This window comes from Euprymna scolopes, chromosome 10, assembly GCF_053919585.1.
Source record: "Euprymna scolopes isolate OS-2025 chromosome 10, ASM5391958v1, whole genome shotgun sequence".
NCBI classification, from domain to species: Eukaryota; Metazoa; Mollusca; class Cephalopoda; order Sepiida; family Sepiolidae; genus Euprymna; species Euprymna scolopes.
This window is the reverse complement of record NC_136491.1, coordinates 45155704-45179046: the sequence shown is the minus strand read 5'-3', so window position 1 is coordinate 45179046 and position 23343 is coordinate 45155704. Positions and strand designations below refer to the sequence as shown.

The 23343-nt window shown below is 31.9% G+C and overlaps 1 protein-coding gene across 3 annotated transcripts in view; it reads right to left on the bottom strand.

Annotated features, from left to right (window-relative positions):
- Nucleotides 1–1544: 1544 nt before the first annotated feature.
- The window catches only part of LOC145285965 (ubiquitin carboxyl-terminal hydrolase 45-like), a 222192-nt gene continuing 200393 nt past the window's right edge, over nucleotides 1545–23343 (bottom strand). For all 3 annotated transcript variants that reach the window (XM_080134493.1, XM_080134492.1, XM_080134494.1), the window contains 4 exons: nucleotides 20302–21273; nucleotides 12958–13055; nucleotides 9916–10002; nucleotides 1545–2045 (listed from right to left, as the gene is read on the bottom strand). In XM_080134493.1, the coding sequence (XP_079990619.1) occupies nucleotides 1689–2045; nucleotides 9916–10002; nucleotides 12958–13055; nucleotides 20302–21273 (1514 nt within the window). In that variant the 3' untranslated portion in view covers nucleotides 1545–1688. The remainder of the gene's footprint in view (nucleotides 2046–9915; nucleotides 10003–12957; nucleotides 13056–20301; nucleotides 21274–23343) is intronic.

The following is a 23343-nucleotide window of genomic DNA, read 5'->3' as shown; positions in this document are numbered from 1 at the left end:
GATCTTTTGATGGACATGTATGATTGGTCTAACAAGATCGGTCTTCATTATTATCATTTTACACAATTAAAAAAAAAGGTATCCCCCCACACACACCCAGGTAAACTGAAAACTCGTTTTCTATGGTATACAATGAATTGATTTGAGTATTAACTGAAGAGTTGGCTTATTTTATAATTCTTGGAATAACAAAATGGGGGAACATTTGTGAGGCACAGACAAAAAATTTTTTTATTATGTCAGAATGAAATGGAAGAAATTCATTCATAAAATTTTTTGAGAAATAAAATCCTTTTTGGTTCTTTATGAATACTTTCATCTTACAATAAAAAAAAAAAAAAATAAAAAAAAACTTGATGTAGGTGACAGTAAAACTTCCAAACTCTGTGAAGAGGTTGCAAACTGGTAGAATAATTAGATAACTTAAACTTTTTAGGGAAAACAAAACAAAATAGTCTTTCACTTTTTTTTTTGTCTACCAGACAGAAATCAACCTAGAAGATAAGATACAACAAATTGAAAAAAAAAAAAGAAAAATTCAAACTATTTTTTTTTTCTTTCATTCAAATTCATTCATCTGTTGAATCTTTCCAAAAAGAGACGCATTTACACAAGTTGATTTTTTTTTTTTTTTTTTTTTTTTTTATTCACAAGAGAAGCAAATGGAGCTGGTCCGCTTTTGCTGCATGTGAAATGGTCCATTTTGCTATGAAAATTTGGGGTGGGGCAGGGGGGAAAAATAGGGGAGGCTTAAAGTGTTTATTTTTGCATTCCTCCCAACTTTCTGATAGAAAAGAAATAAATTAAAATTATAATCATATTTAATCTTTATCTTTTATCAACATTTGTTTGTTTCACTCCCTGGCGACATTTCAGGAAAAAAAAAATGTTTTTAACAAAAGTTGACTGAAAGAATTGTCAATAATTATGGGAAGGCTTTAAAGAGTATGCGACAAAAAGTTTCGAGAGGATGAATTGAGGAAACACAGGTACCCTAAGAAAAAAAGGTGCAGTTGAGAAAAGAGAGGGGGAGGGGGGGGGGATTGTCTCTTAATTGAAATTTAGATAATCCCCCGTCTACCTCATTCTGGTTAGAGATTTTTTGCATACAGCGAGAAAGGGAGGGAGTATATAAATTTTTTTTATAATAAACTTTGTTTTTATTTACCTCTTAGGTATGATGAAGTGCTAAACTGACCACAGTGTATATGGAGAGTGATAACACAAAAAATATTTGCAGAACAAATGATTTTAAAAAAAAAAAAAAAAAAAAAAAATTATTTCAGGTTTCCCAGCTTTCCCTAAATGAATAAAACAAATAATTTCATTAACCAACATTCACCCACAGCTTTTCATGTTGGGAAAGGGTTGTTAACCTTTCATCATACCTTTTCCTAGATTTATCATTTCTGACAGCAAAAAAAAAACAACCAAACTGCACAATATAGAGGTGGTGGTGGGGGGGGTGTAAACATGTACATTCTTTTGTCTTCCTCCTCTCATATCTTCAATCACAAAAATTTTTTCACACAAAATTGTGAAAATAATTTTTAAATTGTATTTTTATTTTCTTTAACGAACACGTCTCAAATAGCCTGTTACATCGAGACTTGATTTGCTTCTTCATTTAAATAGATGTTTGTCCATTTTTTTTTATTTTTTTTTTTTCTACAGAGCAGAATATTCTTTTAATAGATTCTCTCATAGAAAAGGAGATAGGCTTGTGCATTCTTAACAGCTGTTTCAGAAACTTCTCGAACATGGCTGTCGCTTATGTGATACCATTTTCCTGATGGCACCAAACTATCCATGTCGACTTGAGGCTCCGTTTTTTCGTTGCTATTGCCTGACAGCAACAATGATCGGTACCTGAGAATGTATTCCTTGGGGTTGAGCTGACTTTCAGAAAGGAAACTGTTTGGTTTGTTGATGTTGTTTTTGCATACCTTGACGTAGGCAGTGTAATGGCCACCCGATAAGCGGCCACTGTGCTCAGCAATCCCGTACAATGAATACAGCACGTTCTTCTGACCTTTCGTCACAGACTAAAAAGAAAGAAAATTAAAAGTGCCGTTAATTTTGAACTCATAAAAATTGATGAGATTGAAATGTGCTTATATTATTAAAATTGTGTTTCTCACAAAAGTCACTTTTTTTTTTTTAAACTATTATTAAAATAAACAAAAATGAGAAAAAATTTTCATAATAAAATTCAATCCCCCAGAGTGCATTTTGCTTTTTCATTGTAATTTTATTCTTTTGATAATAGATAAAAAATGAATTACTTTATGGCTCTTCAAAATTTGAAAAGCATTTAAACTGTCAAATACAAAATCATTTTTGGTTATGTAAGCACATTCTCATCTATTAAAAGGATGAAAGTTTTGGAAGCTGCACCCAACAGTTTTTTGTTAAATAAAGATTCAAAAGATATTGAAAAAATTCTAATTTTATAAAAAAAAAAAAATTTGGTTCAAACGATATTGCAATGATTACATTTAACTTTAAAAATCGTATGGGGGGGGGGGGCAAATAAAAACACCTAAATCATTTCTCTGATAGATTCATAAGAGTAACGGTTGCTGGACAGAAATCAGAATCTCACAGTATTAATGCTGGAGTCCCTCAGGGGCCCATCCTGAACCCAACTCTCTTCCTGATCTACATTAATGATCTTCCAAATCACATCCTTACATCATTCGTATACATTTATGCTGAGAACACTACCATCTATGGTAGCACATCTAAGACAGTAAACGGCCAAGTTCTCTTCGATTCTCTCTCCTCTAATCTTGAGCAAGTGGTACAATGAGGAAAGAGGTGGCTGGTTACTTTTAATGCATCTAAAACCAAGCTTTTATCTTTACATCATCAACGCTCTGATCCCCATCTGGCATCAATTGAAATGAAGTGCTCTTGTCTTGGGGAGGCCTCATGTTTTGACAAGCTTCTGGACTTGACCATTACCCCTGATCTGAAATGGAACACATACATCAAATCCGTTGCCAAGGCCATTGGAAAAATGGTTTGATCCTTCTATTGATCCAGTAGATATCTCACTGCTGATGCGATTCTCTATCTATATAAGTCAGGTACGTCCAAGGATGGAGTACTGTTGCTACATCTAGGCAGGAACTGCTAGAAAGCACTTACTCTGCCTTGATGGAGTTCAAAATAGACTTTGTAGCCTTGTAGGGAATGTCCTTTTCTCTTCCCTGCAACCTCTTTCTCACAGAAGAGATGTTGCGAGTTTGTCTCTGCTTTATCATTATTTTCATGGCAAGTGCTCGACTGAGCTTTAATCTATGGATCTTCCCTCGCCAAACTTTCACAAGAAACACCCGTCTAGCAGAAAACACAATCAATAATTTCCCCCACTCTTAATCTGTGCCTAAACCTAAACGTAGATTCCATGAACAAAGCTTCTTCCTTAGAACTGCACACCTGTGGAATTGTCTTCAATTTTCCAGCTGACTATAATATGGTTGTCTTCAAGTCTAACGTAAACAGGTTTTTGATGAGCCGTTCCATATAAGTTAACAAATTTACCGAATTTCCATACTAACTTTATTGTCCAATTGTCTACTGTACACTCTTTAACCCTTATCTTTGAGTGCCCTCTTGGCCTTGATAAATGATGTCTTTGTAAAAAAAAAAAAAAAAAAGTCTTTCTGGAATTTTCCAAGCAGAAAGAGAAATTCTAACCAGTGAACATGAATTTTTTAAACTGCGACAGTTAATTCTCCTTATCTTGCCATACACAATGGCAAAATATTTTTTGGTGTATTCAAAAAACTGAAAATTATAAAAAAAAAAAAAACGGATGGATAAACCAGTGTTTTCACCCTGTTTCTTCTTCACAAAGCAAACTTAACTTAGGTGTGGCATTGTTTATAATTAACAAATACAACTAGTATTTAATAAATCTGGTCTTATTTTCAAATCTTTCATGAAACAATATTTGCAAGAGCCATATATACTCTAATGGAAGAGGGGCATACTGTTATTAACTATGCCAAGATTAAAATCTCCATAAATTCTATCGTTTGCAACAGCTCCATCAGTATCAAATAAGCTAAAAAACAGAATTATTAGCCATCAAATAGACAAACTAAAGTAAATCTTCTCTTGAAATTAAATTTTAGATTTTATTTTACATTTTATACTGTAAAATGTTTTTGACTTCTAATGGGGGTATGAGATTTTTATAACCAACAGCTGTGCTAAACAACCAATGAAAACGTTTCAAAATTATTATAAAAATTGTCGAATTTTGGATTCAATCAGTTCGCCGTTTACTACATCACGGACCGCATTTAATTCTTGGCCGCCATCTTGGTTACTGATCTGAACTATGCCGCCATCTTCATTACTGATCTGAACTACGTCGCCATCTTTGTTTAACACAATATCTCAGAACTTAACAAGTTAACTACGCCACGGACCACATTTAATTCTTGGCCGCCATCTTGGTTACTGATCTGAACTACGCCGCCATCTTTGTTCAACACAATGTCTCAAAACTTAACATATACATTACCCTATCAATAATTTATTTCAATTCCTTCCTTGAGATTAAATTTTAAATTTTTTTCCTGCTCCAGTTTAAATATTTAAAAAATTAAAACTCAACTGTTTCAGCATAAGCTGAGATTCTGTTACAGCATTTCTGCCAATCAATTGTCTTCTTCAATCATCTCTATATATAAAAGGCAAAATGGCCACGTGCGTTTTTCTATGTCGAAGAAAGGTTGTTTTTTTTTTTGCCGGGGTTCTCGACAATGTTACATTTATTTAAAACTTTTCTAGATTATAATATCTACGATTTGTGAATGGACGTCGTCTCTACATTTATTTTAATTGACTTTTAAAAAATTCCCTCTATTCTGTCCTTTCACATATTTGTTCGTCTTTTTCGTATAAAAAAATCGAAACAAAGTAGGCCACCTGGCTTTCCTGTCAGGAACGTCTTGAAAGCAATTAGTTTTGATCAATGTTGGGAAAACCCTTCATATCAGAAAAATTAAATCTGAACAGTATAGGAAGATTTGTGTGGAAAGGAGAGTTGAGGTAGCAAGTTCAGGTCATGGAAGACCAAGGAAAACACGGAAATGATAAAAATAGATCTAAAGGAAAGCAGGATAAACAAAGATTTGGTCAAAGATATTACTTTGCAAGTTAATTTCTTAAAGCCAATGCATGTTAGTGTGTAAACAAGATGTTAAACAACTGGGATCAAGAGCCAGAATCTATTTCATCTAACATTTATTGTTGGCAAATTTTTGAAGTAGCATTTTGTCTGGAGCGATTTCCATTAAACAAACAAACAAAAAAAAAAAAACATGCATATGAACATTTACAGAAATGGGTATTTTACATTTTATATCTAAAAAAATGTGCCTATAAAACAGAGTTAAAAAAAAAAAAATTCAATATCACTAGTTTCATAAGTTTACATAAACCAGTAAGGAGACCTGATAATCTAAATTCTATTTTTATCAATTAATGTTTTCTCCATATTCAATGCAAGCGGGTTTTACTAAAAATGTATGACCAAAAATGATGCCCGATCAATGTACGACTGACTGCTCTTGCTGTTTGTCATATAGAAACAATGTGTAAAGTTGCTTGAATCAGCTGCAGCTGAACCGGACATTTTAGTCGTGCTGAATTTTAGTCATACATAAGGCGCTTTACCAAAATTGTACGACTAAATAATGTATGATTATTTGCTCCTGCTGATTTGCAACTTCTACACGAATAAACTACTGGGTTTATCAGTGCAAAATATTGTCCAAATTTGTTGTGATATTATTAAAATCAACAAGAAAATGAATTTACTCACAAGTTTCAGTTGAAAAGTTATTTTTTTAGCAAATATATTTTTAGATTCATATAAAAAGTATTTACAAAAAATAAATTTTTAACATATTTATCTATTTTCTGCCTTAAAAGAAAATAAGGATTTATTTACATAATGAACTCCTTAAAGACTGAAAGATTTTTTTCCAATTCTGCGTGCCACTTTTTTTTTGTTAAAAATCTTTCTAAAAAAAAAATAAACAAGTTTATGATTTTACTAACTACAAATTGATTTTACAACTAAAAATTAAATACGATTTTATGTACGTCTAATTAAATCCTAAAAGACAGAAAATTATTTGGCACACTGTATTGGAAAAAAATAATTCTCAGTCATTAAGGGTTTAATTAGTCAAAGCAACTGTGACAGTTTCAAGTTTAATTTAAAAAACAAGCAAGGATTTCTTCAACTTTTTACAAAGATTTTCTAGTGTTACATTGTTATTGTCATAAAATTCAAATTTTAAATAAAAGGGTCACTTGTAAAATTTAATTTGCCAAAAAGTTCTCGGCTAAAAGTTGTGACTAAATTAGTTTTGTTTTTATTTCAATAATAAAGAAATAAACTTGTCTATTATTTTTATTTATTTTTTTTTTACAAAAATTAAAAAATACAAAAAGTGGCACACTGGGTTGAAAAAAAAGTCTCAGTCTTTAAGAATTTGCCAAAAAAAAAAAAAGTCGTTTTATTGCTTATTTTAATAACATTTTTGTGCTAACGCACTCAGTAGACCGCCTGTGTAAGAGGTAATATTTAATAAAAATTGGGAGTTTTCTTTAGTATCTTTTTAGGTATAGACTTAACAAAATATTTGCCAAAAAAAAAAAGCCTGGAAACTTCTGAGTAAATTCGTTTTATTGTTTATTACAAGATTGTTTTACGATATTTTACGCTGACGGACCAGTCGATCGCCTGCGTTGAAGTTGCTTTAATCATCATCAGCAGCAGTTGTACATCGATCATACATAATTTTTAGTCATACACTTTTAGTAAAACCGGATGCAAGCTGCATGTTGGTTGTGGCAATACAAAAGGAAATTTCATCATTTATATCCGTTTTGATGTGCCATATTGTTGGATTATGGCCGAGTTTTGAATTGGATGATCCCGGAAAACACTTAGTTTCCCAAAAGAATAGCAGACGGAACAGTGATGTAAATACATACCATAAATTGACTAGAGTATGATGTCAATCCTAAACAAAAAAAAAAAAAGGACAATGGAAATTCCGATTTATGGAATAACAATAAAAACAGGAACAGACGAGTCAACACAAACCCGATGCATGTGATAGATTCAAAATTATTCACATTGCTCTATCTCCACAATCAACAAGCTGGATTGTCTAAATAAATCATACTGTTGATAAACTGAATTTGCTTTGTTATTAAATATGGCAGGTATTTCAAAAAGCATGTGTCGCTAAGATGCAGAGAACTGACAGATAAGCGTATACATTCATACACAAAAAGTACCCCAATTTGGGAGACCATGCTTTGTATGAAGGTAGAACATCAAAACCGGCTTTGAACAAACCATTGTGCAATTAGCATCGAAGTCAACTATGAGATTCCAAAGAACATTCTCTAGCAGAGATACTTGGCCTTTCCTGAGAATGTGTGGCATTTTTCCCTGACATTTCTCTCTCTCTTTACACATTCTCAGTCATGGTACTTTTTGAACACACCTTTCCCTCTGCTTTTCCCTCCTCTCTATATTTCTATTTTATAGAAAAAAAAAAAAAAAAAAATGAAAGTCATCATCAGCAACTGATTGTTTGATATACTATTTGTGTCGTTTTTGGAACAACTAAAGGTAAGAATAAAATAATCATTTTCAACATCCTCCCTCGACCTAATTTGATCTGTGGTATGCTAAAGAAATAATTACTATAGTAGTTCATTTCATGATACTCAACTCCTCAGTATTATATGGAATTTGATGATATATGGGTTGGGGGGGGGGGCAGTTCTGAGTTTTAACGGAACAAACATGGGGATGCACGCACACACACAAAAATGTTTTTCCTTGATATAAATGATGAGATCATTGTCCTAAACAAAATACGATAAAAAAAAATATACATTGTGTGTAAGCGATAAAAATAGGGATAATAAATAATCTGCAAACATTGTCTAGGCTCGGGCATACCTTAAGATTATGACACTGGGAAGTAGCTATGGGTTAATAACCATAGAAATGTTTTACAGATGGTCTGGAGTTTTTATGAGTCATGAATTAGACTTAACAACAGTCATGAGTCAGACTGGACCATCAGTTGAATGCTTGACGAGTTGGAGTTAGGATGCAGTTGAAGATGGATTGTGGCTCAGAGCATATGGAGAGACGAATTTATCAACCGACTGAGGGACAGTCTCAACAGAACGTATATGTGAACCTTTGCATTTAGAGGGTTGCGAATGTCACACACAAACCCAGAGTCCGACGAATACATAAATTGTCAAAATTTGTGTTTCCTTTTATGTTCTGTGTTTTTATTTTTTTTTTATGCTTGTGAACCCATGCGCTCCCATCAATGGTTGCCAATGCATAAGAGACAACAACACGGTCTTAAAATCAGAAGAAATCCGTGGCACACAACATTGAGGTTAGTGAACTGTCAGTGGGGCACATGGTGTCACATCTGTATTACTAGGGAGCAAAGATCAATTCAAACCAAAAGAAAGAATATCACTTCAACGACTGGTCCTTTCAGATAAAGTAACAACAATTATTTGTAGAAAGTTTTTACCACTGGTCATTCACAAGTTTCCCAACTTAAGTTCTTAATATTAGAGTCTCGATAGCACTAAACCTGGGTGATTTTCGAGTTTAGCAATTTCAATCCTATGTCCGAGGGCCAGTCTCATTTGGAGTCAGCACGTGAGCAGAGAGAGTCCATCTTAACAGCATGGAGTTAATGGACCAACAAAGTGAAGTCATTGAAACCCACTTATGCATGGACTTATATTGAGAATTTCAATTATCAATTATCTCTGTGGATGCGTGTAGTCCCCCCCTTTCAGCTCTGACAAGCAATTAACCACTTGACACATTTGAGGAAACTTGGTCAGCTGCATCTTATTTCAGATGTTGGTCAATATCCCAATATTCTGAATATGACAATAATTAAAAAAAAGATAGCCAAAGCTTCCCCTGTTGCCATGGCAGGACCATCCTCATTGGAAGATGTTTAACACGCTTGAATAAAGGACCATTACTTTTTGTTTTAAAATATCAGCCAATTTTTATTCCTCAAATCCTCAGGGACGTAAATCCAATAAGGCCCTCCTTTCGTTATATCAATATTTTCATTTATTGCCAAAAAGGTTTCCCCGAGAAGAAACAGAATATTCCTTTACCAATCCATTTTTTATGATCCATACAAGCATTTAACACAGCTGGAACTTTTTCTTTCTTTGATTTTTCTCTTTTGTGTTTTCCACAGTCTGAATTCCGATGTTTGTCTCCATGGCATATCAACCCTTTTTAATCCATCAACATTATCACAACTTATTTATATGCATGGAATTCTAATTAAAAATCTTACATATTAAATAAACAAAACTGTGAAAAAAAATTTTAAAATGTCAGAAAAAGTTTTGACACGTGTCCAGAATTTCCTCTGTATTAAAAAATAAAAGAGAAAGAAAAAGCTGTATGATGTATGTACCTGTGACAAAACGAAAACATTCTAAAAATTATGTAAATTCACAAAGTAGTTTTATTTTCATAAAGAGAAATATTTTTAAGTGATTGATGGGAATTTGCAGGCATTACAACATAAATCTTGAAAATTTGAATTATGTTTAGTTATCTCTTTTTCTTTCTTCAAACTGTTTTCAAGATGACAACACAAGACAGTCACTTCTTAATTATAAAATTTTATTTTCTTAGTTAAAAAAACTACTGATCAATTTACGTGATTTTTGGAATATAATATTTTTTTTGTCATAGATACGTATATCATACAATTTTTTTTTATTTTGTCTTTTTACATAGGGAATCCTAGATAAAAAGCCTAGTTCTCTAAAATAAATAAATGTTCTCACCTGACTCAAAGCACTGCAAAAAGGTGCGATGTCCAAAACAAAAGGAAAATCAACATGACGATTAACTTTTCGTGAACTGAAACCAATCTGACAAAAAGAAAACAATTGTTTTAGTGAAGAGGACAACAAAATAGAAATGCTTTTTTTTTGTGAAAAATTCAGATTCTCTTTGAACATAAATGCTCAATATTTGTCTAGGAAATACAACAAAACTGCAAAACAAAACTTTGTTATATTAAAATCAAAACAATAACAAATAGTTAATTAATAAAATATACCATTTCAAAACCAATATGCAAATTAGTTAGTCATGCGCATATACATAAGCAACAGAAGAAATGTTGCAAGTTTTTCTCTGCTTTATCTTTTTTTTTCATAGAAAATGTTCAACTATGGTCCCCCCCCTTGCCAAACTTTCACAAGAAACACTCGTCTAGCTGAAAACACTATCAATAATTTTCCCCACTCTTTATCTGTGCCTAAACCTAAACGTAGATTCCATGAACAAAAGCTTCTTTCTTAGAACTGCACACCTGTGGAATTGTCTTCCGTTTTCTTGCTTTCCAGCTGACTACAATATGGTTGTCTTCAAGTCCAATGTAAACAAGTTCTTGATGAGCCGTTCCACCTAAGTTAACAAATTTACCGAATTTCCATTACTAACGATTACTATATTGTCCAATTGACTACTGTACACTTAACCCTTATCCTCGAGTGGTCTCTGGGCCTTGATAAATGGTTATGCCTATGTCAAAAAAAAAAAAAAAACATAGAAAAGATTGTGCATCTAATGTGTAAAGATGAATTAACTCAAAATACAAATGTTTTGACTGTTAGTGTGAGAAATGCGCCCAACTTTCAGCATTTATTTATTTAAAATAAAATTCTTGTTTGTTTCACATTAAATATTTCAGATGCGATAATTGGGTTATAGTCGATAATAAAAAAAAAGTTATCAAAATTACATTTTTGTCAAAAAAATGTGCATCATTAGAAATAGAAGTTCTTGGCCAGAATTCCTCCTATATTAAAAAAGAAAAATCTGTATGATGTACGTACTTGTGATGAAACAAATATCATATTACAAAATTTAGGTAAATTGATCAAGTAGTTTTATTTTTATAAAGAAAAATCACTTTTAAGTGATTAATAGAAATTTGCAAGCATTACAACAAATCTCACAAGTTTTAATTAATATTGAGTTATGTCCCTTAGTTTTTGTTTTTTTTATCGTTTTCAAAATAGCAAGGCGTGATTTTTTTCATAAAATAAAATTACTTGATCAATTTATGTGATTTTTGGAATATGATATTTTTGTTTGGTTTAACAGATTTTTCTTTGTTTTTATAAAGAGGGAATTTTGGACAAGAACCGAAATGGAAAATTTTCATCAAAATAATCCAAGAAAAATTGTAAAACATTGAATCATCTTGTGCTAGACGAGGTTGACCTGAATATTGGAAATTTGATCTTGATGAATTGAGGAAGGAACAGCAGATTCTGAAGAGCAGTAAGGCATTCAGAAGCAGCATTCCAAATCACACCAGGCGTTAGTAAGCCTTGTCATAAAATAAGAAACGAAAGTGTGCAAGTTAGTCAAGGCCAGAATGCTAAAAGACGAATTGGTATTTTACCCAGAATGCTAAAAGACTATTGGTACAAGACATTAAAAAAATGAAAATATCATAAAAAAGTTTATATTGTATGTATCCATTATGGAATGAAGTTCTCCGAAAAAAATTTCACTCAAGTAGTTTTTTTTTTTGTTTGTTTTTTAACAGCGAAAAAACAATTTGTTATAATACTGAGCAAAAAGTTTGATTTTTAGGAAGAAAAGCTAGTATTAAAGATGGTGAGAGAGTGTTGGCGTTTTACACTGATTTATCTCCCCGTGGCATGTTAAAAAAAAAAAAAAAAAAAAAAAACTCAATCAAATTAAGTGAAATTTTTTTTCCAGAGATCTTCAATCCAAAATGGATACGTACAATATAACCTTTTTTTTTTTTCTTTTTTTCCAATATTTTCATTTTTTTAATGTCTTGGTTAAAACTGTACAAGTACCAACACATTAAGTGTAATACATAATCTACTTTCTTTTCTCCATTTTTTCCCAGGCTTAAATTGCAGACATCTGAATAGAAATCATTACACAAAAAATATACGAAACAACTTCATTTTGTTAATGTGCAATAAGTTGAAAAAGACTTGTATATCTTTTACAAAACCTATCTTACGTTTATTTGTTATTGAAAACCTGAGTATTTCAGGATTTTTTTTCTGTAAATATAAAATGGTTACCTTACTTTATTTTTTTAATCAGTCTTTAGCCAAAAGTATCCGATATACAAACATCTTTTTAGTATTTGGAAGCAAGAAATAATTTTATGTCTAATTTATATAGGGTAGCTAGTTTAGCATGTGGAAAAATAATATTAAAAACAAACTTGTCCACATAAAGTTAGAGCAAGCAGAAATCTTTTTGGTGTTTAGTTATCCAAAGATTTTTTTTTTTTAATTTTTGAGTTGAATAAAAAAGCTGGGTAGACAAATGTACAAACGAATGGGTTCTAGAGAAGACTGGGCCATGCCAAAGACTGCTGGACAACATCAATGACAGGAAATTGTGATTTTTTTTGGACATGTGACTAGAACAGACAGACTAACAAAAGATCTGCTCTTTGGGACAACCTCTGGTAAAAGAGGATGTAGAAAACCAAAAACAAAAAAGTCAGACAATGTGAAGGACATTGCAGACATTAGCATGACCGAGTTGCTCCGAATGACACAGAACCGGAGTCAGTGGTGATGATTCGTTTTGTCGCAGATATGTACATACGATTTTTCTTTATTTTTGATTTTTTGGGGGCACAGACCAATTTTGGTACTTTATTGGAAATTGTAAACTAAAATAAAAAAGAATTAAAGATTTTAATAGAGGAAATGTTTTGTATACATCCACCGATTTTGAGATAAGATATGTGGGCTGAATTGGCAAAAGATTGCATGTGGATGCTTTCAAAAGAAAACATTCAACATAATTACCTGTTCAAATCTCTTCAGATGGAGAGTAAGTATGGCAGGCGGTCGGAATATTAGAAACTGTTTGCTGGCATTTGTGTAGACCACTTCTTTTTCTGATGCTGATAAATAAAAAAATTTAAAAAAAAAGAGTTAGAAATTTACATATATATATATATATATATATATATATTCACGATGAGACAATTCCAATATTTTTCCCGATTTCGATACAATTACTGATTCTATATTAAATTCCTGATTCTAATACAATTCTTATAAATCTCTAAATATTAAACTATTTTTTCCCCAATTACCATAAAATCACATGAAAATGTGCAGATATTTTCTCAGACATAAAAATATATTTGTGGAGGATGATCTATAGATTTTAATTAGTTTAAAATCAATAACAATCTATTATTTTATCATGACTACCAGCAGTGAAAGAATTTATTTTAAACAAAATCAAATAAAAAACGACATTTAAAGAAATCCTTTTTTGACATTGGTGAATAGCAACAATTTTCTCAATTCCAATACCCCAAAAAGTTCAATTTTTCCAATTTCCAATTAATCATCCCAACAGTAATATATATATATGTACACACACAACTTTCAAATAAAACTTTACATAACAGATTGAGATCATTTAAAAAAGTAAATTTAAGGAGAAACATTTTCTAAAATTAGAATAAAATGGGATAATGTTAGTTTAAATTAAGACATGAACAGAAATACTTGTATTTATTAATCTAATATATAAACGTCTGTTTGTCTCCATATTTTCAAACTATCTCCTCCAAAACTAAAAGTCGCAGAGCGGCGCTAGATGATTGGATTTTTTACGGGTCGTTCTTTTATGGGTCTTTTAGTTGGTTAAAATTGTTTTTAAGGGGTCAAAAATGGGTCAAAATTGAAAAAAATCATTAAACATTTTGTACATTCATCTTAGTTCATTTTTAATCAGTTTATATGCATTCATCTTAGTTCATTTTTAATCAGTTTATATGCATTAATCTTAGTTCATTTTTAATCAGTTTATATGCATTCATCTTAGTTCATTTTTAATCAGTTTATATGCATTAATCTTAGTTCATTTTTAATCAGTTTATATGCATTAATCTTAGTTCATTTTTAATCAGTTTATATGCATTAATCTTAGTTCATTTTTAATCAGTTTATATGCATTAATCTTAGTTCATTTTTAATCAGTTTATATGCATTAATCTTAGTTCATTTTTAATCAGTTTATATGCATTAATCTTAGTTCATTTTTAATCAGTTTATATGCATTCATCTTAGTTCATTTTTAATCAGTTTATATGCATTAATCTTAGTTCATTTTTAATCAGTTTATATGCATTAATCTTAGTTCATTTTTAATCAGTTTATATGCATTAATCTTAGTTCATTTTTAATCAGTTTATATGCATTAATCTAAAGTTCATTTTTAATCAGTTTATATGCATTAATCTTAGTTCATTTTTAATCAGTTTATATGCATTAATCTTAGTTCATTTTTAATCAGTTTATATGCATTAATCTTAGTTCATTTTTAATCAGTTCATATGCATTAATCTAAAGTTCATTTTTAATCAGTTTATATGCATTAATCTAAAGTTCATTTTTAATCAGTTTATATGCATTCATCTTAGTTCATTTTTAATCAGTTTATATGCATTAATCTTAGTTCATTTTTAATCAGTTTATATGCATTAATCTAAAGTTCATTTTTAATCAGTTTATATGCATTCATCTTAGTTCATTTTTAATCAGTTCATATGCATTAATCTAAAGTTCATTTTTAATCAGTTTATATGCATTAATCTAAAGTTCATTTTTAATCAGTTTATATGCATTAATCTAAAGTTCATTTTTAATCAGTTTATATGCATTAATCTAAAGTTCATTTTTAATCAGTTTATATGCATTAATCTAAAGTTCATTTTTAATCAGTTTATATGCATTAATCTAAAGTTCATTTTTAATCAGTTTATATGCATTAATCTAAAGTTCATTTTTAATCAGTTCATATGCATTAATCTAAAGTTCATTTTTAATCAGTTTATATGCATTAATCTAAAGTTCATTTTAATCAGTTTATATGCATTAATCTTAGTTCATTTTTAATCAGTTTATATGCATTAATCTAAAGTTCATTTTTAATCAGTTCATATGTATTAATCTAAAGTTCATTTTTAATCAGTTTATATGCATGTCATGTTGGTACAGTGGTAAGGTCACCAGCTTTGAATTCTACAGTTTCAGTTTGGATTTTAGCTGATGGCACCCAAATGCTTTTTTGTTTTTACTTTTGAAATCACGGCCATAATAATATATACAAAATCTGGACACATAAAATATCATATTTAAGCGTACTTTACACTTTTTCGAACACTATTCTCTTTCAAACATTACAGTTATCAATTTTTTATGCTGATCCGACTTTGAGCACATGATACAATGAGGCAAAACTGGCTGGTTAATTTCAACGTATTAAACTTCTATGTTTACCATAAACATTGATCCCCACTTGGCCCCAATTGATATGAAGTGGGTTCGTCTAAAAAAAAAATTTTTTTCAACTCCCTGCTTCGACAAGCTTCTGAGATTGACCTTCATGCCTGATGTGAATTAGAAGTCATACAGCAAATCTGTTAGCAAGGTCGCTGGAAAAATTATTGCATCATGTACCGCTCCAGAAGATTATCTCACTCCCGACACAATCCTCTATCTGTATAAGAGTCAAATACATTTTAAAATGGAGTACTGTTGCCACATCTGGGCAGGAGCTGCTGGAAACACCCTATCCTGCCTTGTCAGAGTTAAAAACCAAATCTAGTAGGTAATGCCCTTTTCTCCTCCCTGCAACCTCTTTCCCACAGAAGAGACGTTGAGAGCCTGTCTCTGCTCTATTGTTATTTTCATGGCAAGTGCCTGCTTGTTCCAATCTATGGTCCCCACCCCCTGTCAAACTTTCACAAAAAGCACTTGTCTAGCTACAACCAATATCAATAATTTCCCCCACTCTCTATCTGTATTTAAATCTAAATGTAAATTCCATGAACAAATCTTCTTTCCAAGAACTGCCCGCCTGTAGGTTGCTTTCCAGCTGACTACAATATGGTCGTCTTCAAGTCCAATGTAAACAAGTTCTTGTTGAGCCAACAATTAAATAATCAAATTCTACCAAATTTCATCACTAATGATCAGTATGCTGTTGTCTCAGTAACCCTTATCCTCGAGTGACCTTAGGGCCTTGATAAGTGCAGACTCCTTGTAAAAAAAAAAATAACCAGCAATGTTATAGCAAGTCTATATATTATTTTGCTGGATATTTTCTTTTGATTAAAAAAAAAAAAAAAAAAAAAAAAAAAAAAAAAAAATGCTTAATTTTTGAAACTCCATGGAAATAATTTGTATCTGGTACTCCTTGTTTTTAACAATAAACTTTGTACACATTAATTTGCATGATTCCTTCATATATATATACTAGCAGATCACCTGACATTGCCTGCTCATAAAATATAGATAAATATTATATTTTAATTCATGCATTATTACCATCTGAGCTACCAACAGATGGATATGAAAAGTTAAAAATTAAACAACTTTGAACTATGAATGTTTGATTTTGACATGTAGCACAAGTAACAGCAGAGTTAACAGTTTTGTTCGGTTTACTCTGGCAAAGTACAGATCCCCCCCCCCCCAATTTTTACCTTCTTAGCAGCTATGCTTTTTACAGGCTAAAACCAAAATTGAAATTGGTCTTTGTAGACCAAATATTCAGAAGGGAGTTTGGTAGAGACTTTCTGCACGCACACAGACAAGGCCACTTTTATATAAATGTACAGATATATATAAATGGATTTGTGTGTGCTAGAAGTTTTCTATCCTAAATGCTAATCAATAATGCTTAATATAGAAAATATGCATAAATAGAACCGAGGGTAATATCTAAGAAACCATAAAAAATGAATAATCAAGTTCGTTTTTCAAATATGCAAATTAGTTAACCTTTATTTAGTAGCTCTCATATCCATGACAGAGTATATTAAGAAGTTTGTTTTAATAATTTTTGAATAGAAAAAGTAGGCTTTTAATATCACTGTAAGTGCAACAAAAATTCAACTTCTAGATATGCATTTCTAGAGTGCTTAATGTTAATGGATAATGTCACAAAATGATGACATTATCATCATCAAACCAGAGAAAAAGAGAGAGAGAGAGAGAGACGGGGGGGGGGTTATGACGCCATGTTTTGACGGATGCAGTCTTCTTTAAATCATGTCATCCATTATGCCCTGTCACCAGTTTCATCTAGGCGACCATTGACCATTTTTTTACCATTATTAGTTCATCCAGATTTATTTTAGAATGTTCTTGATTTGGTATATTGTTACATTAGTTATTAAAATAGACACCAAATTCAGAATACGCTGAACGTATGTATGGTCTGTTCTTTTATATGGTTGTGAGTGCTGGACAATCACAAGGAAAAGACTAGAGGCAACTGAAACTTGGTTCCTGCAGAGAATTTTGAAGATATTCTCAACAGAAAAGAAAACAAACCAAGAGGTATTAGAAATAGCAAATACAGAAAGGTCTCTAATAAAAACAGTACGAGAAATACAACTGAGATTCATGGATCATATCTTCAGAAAAAGCGGAATAGAACAGATTGGCTTGACAGGAAAGATCGTGGGTAGAAGAAGCAGAGGACGACAGCGAGAAACATATGTTGATAATCTGAATACCTGGGCAACATCAAAAATGACGAGCAACAATGGATTCATAAATGTCTCAAGAGAGATAGATAGATGGAGAGCCATAGCTGTCAATGCCTGTACCAGACAGGACACCACTTGATGATGATGATAATGATGATGATAACGACGACGACAACAACATATTATTACAACAATGTATGGTACCCTTGGAATAGTATTTTTGACTATCCATCTAATTATTTATTTATTTTTTTTTTCTTTTTACACAGGGATCACCACTTATCAAGGCCCGGAAGCCACTCAGGGATAAGGGTTATTGCAAGTACATTACGTTAGTGTGGAGATTTGATGAAGTGTTTACTTAAGGGGGCGGTTCATTAGGAATTTGCTAACGTTGGACTTGAACACATCCAAGTTGTAGTCCTGTGGGAAGCAGGCAGACGGAACAGAGTTAGTTCCACAGGCGTGCAGTTCTAAGAAAGAAGCTTTGTTCATGGAATTCACGTTTTGATTTAGGCACAGATATGTCAACAAAACTTTAAACATATTTTTAAAACCAAGTCCCTACAACAACAGCAGCAATGCAGAGCAGTGAATCTGGTTTTTGACCCTATATTAAAAAACAAAAATAAAGAAAAAAACTGTATGCTATACCTACCCATTAACAGAATGAGAATATCATATTCCAAAAATTAAGTAAATTGATCAAATAATTTTATTTTTATAAAGAAAATCATTTTCAAGCGATTCATGGAGATTTATAGGCATTACAATAGAAATCTTGCAAGTTTAAATTAGTTGAGTTACCTAGCTTTGATTTTTGGGGGTTTTTTTTAGATTGTTTTCAAAATGGCAGGTGAGATTGTTTGGCTGTGCATAAAATTTGATTTTCTTAAAAGATAAAACTACTTGATCAATTTACGTGATTTTTGTTTCATCATGAGCAGGTAAATCACACAGATTTTTCTTTATTTTTGGTTTTTTAATATTGGGAGAATTCTGGATAAGAACTGTGAATCCTAAACCGTCACCTGAGAATAATAATCTAAAAATCATTTGATAGTTGCTTGACTTAAATGCTTAGTACTGAGTGAAACAAAGACTCAATTTCTATTAATTCAGTATATCATACTAGCAGGGAGACCTGACGTGGCTCGGGATTGAATAATGATCAATAAATGTTTCACAAACCCATATTTTTATTGTCATTGAAATCAGTGAAATCGCCCATTTTTTCAATCAAATCGATTGATTGCCTGCTCTAGTTAGGGACCCATCGTGGTGCATCAGGATGAAGCTTCAGATGCCTCTTGCAGTAACTTAGTTCACAATACATTGTAGTCTATATTGCACTGTAGAGAATCTACTGCTGATTTTATAATTTTTTATATATAATGGCTTGAATTTAAGTTTAAAATGCAAAAGTCAAGTATCATGCTTCAATTGTGTTCTAAACAGAAACATTCATTTCAAATGCGCCTCTGTCATATCAAAGAACCTACTGTTGATTTTAGCCTTACTGCTTGTGCGATGATAATGGCTTGAATTAAAGTTTAAAATAAAAATGTCAAGTATCATGATACAATTGTGCTCTCAACAAACATTTCAAACGTGCCACTGTCATATCCAAGAACCTTACTGTTGCATTTATATGTTGGGCCTTTCAGCTTGTGTGATAATAAAACTTCTCAAAAGCACTTATGTTAGGCGGTATAAGGTGTTAACTTTCGTCAAAATTGTCTGTTCCTTCTTTCAAGGGATTATTTTGATTATTGATACTTATCAAAGACATTCCAATATAAAACCTATCTAAGAACACTACCAGGCACATAAAGTACCTTTGTCTGACATTTCATAAAAATCGGCCCAGCCAATTTTGAGTCCATAAGGAACAAACTCACACACACAGAAAGTTTCTTTTCTATAATAGTAGAGATTAGCCAATCAGAAATAATTCCCCCCAGTACCTGGGCACGTGTTCACAGTTCTTATTTAAAGGTTTACATTTGTAAATTGAAAGCGTTAACTGTTTGAAAGAACAAATGTGAACATTTAAATAAGATCTAAGAATGGCTAAAAGGTCAAATTGTCTAATGAATTTCTATTCCTCAGCACAACCAACACTCATACTTAATTTGAATTAAGATGGATCAACTCTAATGCTACATATAATTTTTGTAAAAGATTCCAAGAATCAATTTCCATTCTTTACATGATGAACGTTGTTGATAGGAAACATCGTTTATCATAATTCAATTTAACATTAATCTTACATACTGGCATACACTGGGTGGCTTTTCAAACTAACCTATCTCTAGCCAGGTCTTTTTTTCTGTCAAATCCATCCTTATCACTTTCTCCTTTGTTTTCCTTTGCCTTTGGATTGACCCTGCTATCTCAATTTTTCTACATCTACTAACCCAAAAACTCATCTATTATTTCAACATGGTCATACCATTAAAATTTACTGTTCTGCATGCATCTCCTCATACTGTCATTAAGTCTAAGACTGTCTTTCATTTTTCAGAAAATTACTAGGGGTGCTAAATACACATATGGTCCTAAATGATAAATAATAATCTTTTTTTCTGAACATAATGGTGCCAAATAATGAAAGCAAAAAGATACTAACCACTATTTGATGAATTCTTGGCTTTTCTCCGTGTACAATTCTTACATCGAACTTTGTTATTACCCATCAGCAACTCTGCTGACGTGAATTGGTGGAGACAGGACAAAATGGAGCATTCTCTCGAGGTTGGCTGGTAGCGTGGGGAGAGGGTCGACATGGACTTAGCCTGAGCCTGCCGCTTTATGGTACTCATGTTGATATACTCCTTTTCGTCTACGTCATCAATGTCTTCCTCCTCAGGGTGGGCCAGTGGCGGACCATGGCTACAGGTGGACAACAATTGGGCAACCCTAATCGACGAAGACGAAGATGACTTGCTGGCCGTCACGGGGGCATCTCCATGCCCTTCCTCCAGATGGTTGCTAAGAGCAGAGCCATTATTGGTGGGGGGCATCTCTTCTCCTGCATCGAAGCTCTTCTTTGATTGAGCTTCGTTCGCAATTTCAGCATTTTGCTCCCGGCTGTCAGTCTCATTACATTTTGAGACAGACTCGGACGCTTCAATGGCTCCTTTCTCCAGGCCCTCGTTTGAACAGGCCATTTGCAACGAAGAAGCCACAACCCCATTTGTCCTTGTGTCAGACTTTTCTTCTGACTTCTCTTCAACATTGTTCATAGAGCACTCCTGCTCCGACCGATTGCTGTCCTGAATTTTTTTACTGGTTGTATGACTCTTGTTATCCTCATCAGAATTACTCGCTGTCTTGTTGTCACTCATTTGCAGGCACTCAAATCGGTTAGCAAGTTGACCAAGTTCCTTGTGGATTCCGTCCATACTGCCTTCAGAGTCTGCTTTTAGGCTGTTCTGTGAGGCAAGCCTTGATGGCATCTTAGAATCATTAGAGGGACCGATGGCAGAATCGGCCATAATAATTTCATTCTTTTTTTCTTTTTTCATGTTGTAATGATTTTCGCTTGTCCTTTTATTTGTTTGCGTCGTTTCACTCTCTACATTGTCTTCTATGTCAGCATCTGATGAAAAACAAAACAGAAATAGATTTATGTCTACATAGTGAACTCAATATAAATAAATGCTACGAAAAAAAAAATTTTTTTTTTGTATGTACAACGCATATGAACATGAAAATTAAAACAAAACGAAAATAAAATATTTCACTTTCTGAATAAACAAATTTAGATTCTTTTAAAAATCTCTGAAAATTCCCAATAGTGTTGATTCTTTAAACCATTATCAATATTAAAATATTATACTATTTACATTCTTGACATAGTTCGGCAATTTGTTCCAATAATTAATTACACTTTACGTTTAAAAATTCTGATGCTTATTAGGTGTGAGTGAATGACATGAATGCCCCCTACTCAATTTCACAACCTGGCAATTAACCAAAAAAAAATTTTGATATGGGAGATAAAGAAATAAAGAAAAATGTACAGAATTTTATGGGCGAAGGGGTCATGCTAAAAGATACATATATATAAATACTTACTTACTCTAACACTAGGTTTGGGTGGTAAGCACCCCCCCCCCAAAAAAAAGCAAAATTAAAGCATTATTTTACCCTACCACTATGCCTAAGTTCAAATGGACCCTCAGCAAAAAAAAAAAAAAATCATAAACCCACACATAATCACCTAAAAATGTAGAATTCCCCCATAAAAATGTGCAGAATTTAACTCCCATTGCAAAAAAAAACAAAAAAAAAAAAACGGTTAACTGCTATAAAATGCTAGAATAGTCTAAAAAATGGCGGATCTAAGTTAAATTCATGAGAATGATCCAAGTTCTAAAATAAATTTTTTTTTTCTTTTTTTGCTAAATTTTTCATGGTGCTCTCACATAATCACCTAAAAAAGTTTTTTTCATGATGATTCAACACACTGTATGAATCTATACAATATCTTTCTTTTATTTATTTTTTTTTTCCCCCTCAAACTGTAAGTATTTACACATGCTTTAATTTCAATTTTGCTTTTGCGAAATTCTGTTAGAATTAGCTTTTTGTATAAAAAAATGTTCAAAGTTTACATCAAAGTGGCAATGTGCCTGGTTTGGGGTAAAAAAAAAAAAAAAAAAAAAAAAAAAAAACGGTTTTTATTTTTTTCTGTGTAATAAAAGTTTAAACCATTAAAAATGTTTTGTCAAGAAAAAGAAAAAAAAAAAAAACATGCATGTAAGAAGGACTCAAGCTCCACCCACATTGTGAATTGTTTGAAGTATCATGTGAAGAAAAAAAGGCAAATAAAGTTGAGAGAAAGAGAAAAAATAAAGCAAGAAATAGAAAGAAGAAATAAAATCAAATCAAATGACCAAAAAATTAAAAATGTCAAACTAGCAATTCAGCACTTGCTAATAAAAAAAAGGAAGCAAATTAAATAACCAGAGTTACATTTGAAATGCGAAGAGTGTTCCAAAAGTAATGCCTCCTATTTTTTATTCCACCTAAATGACTCAGAGGGGATTGTAGATTCCATTATTTTTGATGACTGAACTTATGCATTCATAACCTGAAAGTTTCATCTCTCTGTTGCAGATATTGATGGCATGGGACTTTAAGAAAGCAACCTCTGTCATGGATGTGCATCAGAAGCAGTCAGAAGTGTCATTGAATTCCTGGTAAAAATAGTGGTGACTATGCAGAAAAATAAATTCAGGAGCACAAAAGGTTGTTCATTTTAATGGTACCACTCCTGTCTTTGTAGCTCTTTAACTTCTTGAGTAAAAAAAAAAAGAAAAGAAAAGGAGGCTTTACTTTTGAAACGACGCTCGTATGACAAAGCATGTTCTAGATACCCATGCACAGCCATCACTCATCGATGACAAAAGTGCATTGATAATAATGGTAACTATATAAAAATAATTGATAATAGTGGTAACTATATAAAAAAAATTGATAATAGTGGTAACTATATAAAAAAAATTGATAATAGTGGTAACTATATAAAAAAAATTGATAATAGTGGTAACTATATAAAAATAATTGATAATAGTGGTAACTATATAAAAAAAATTGATAATAGTGGTAACTATATAAAAATAATTGATAATAATGGTAACTATATAAAAAAAATTGATAATAG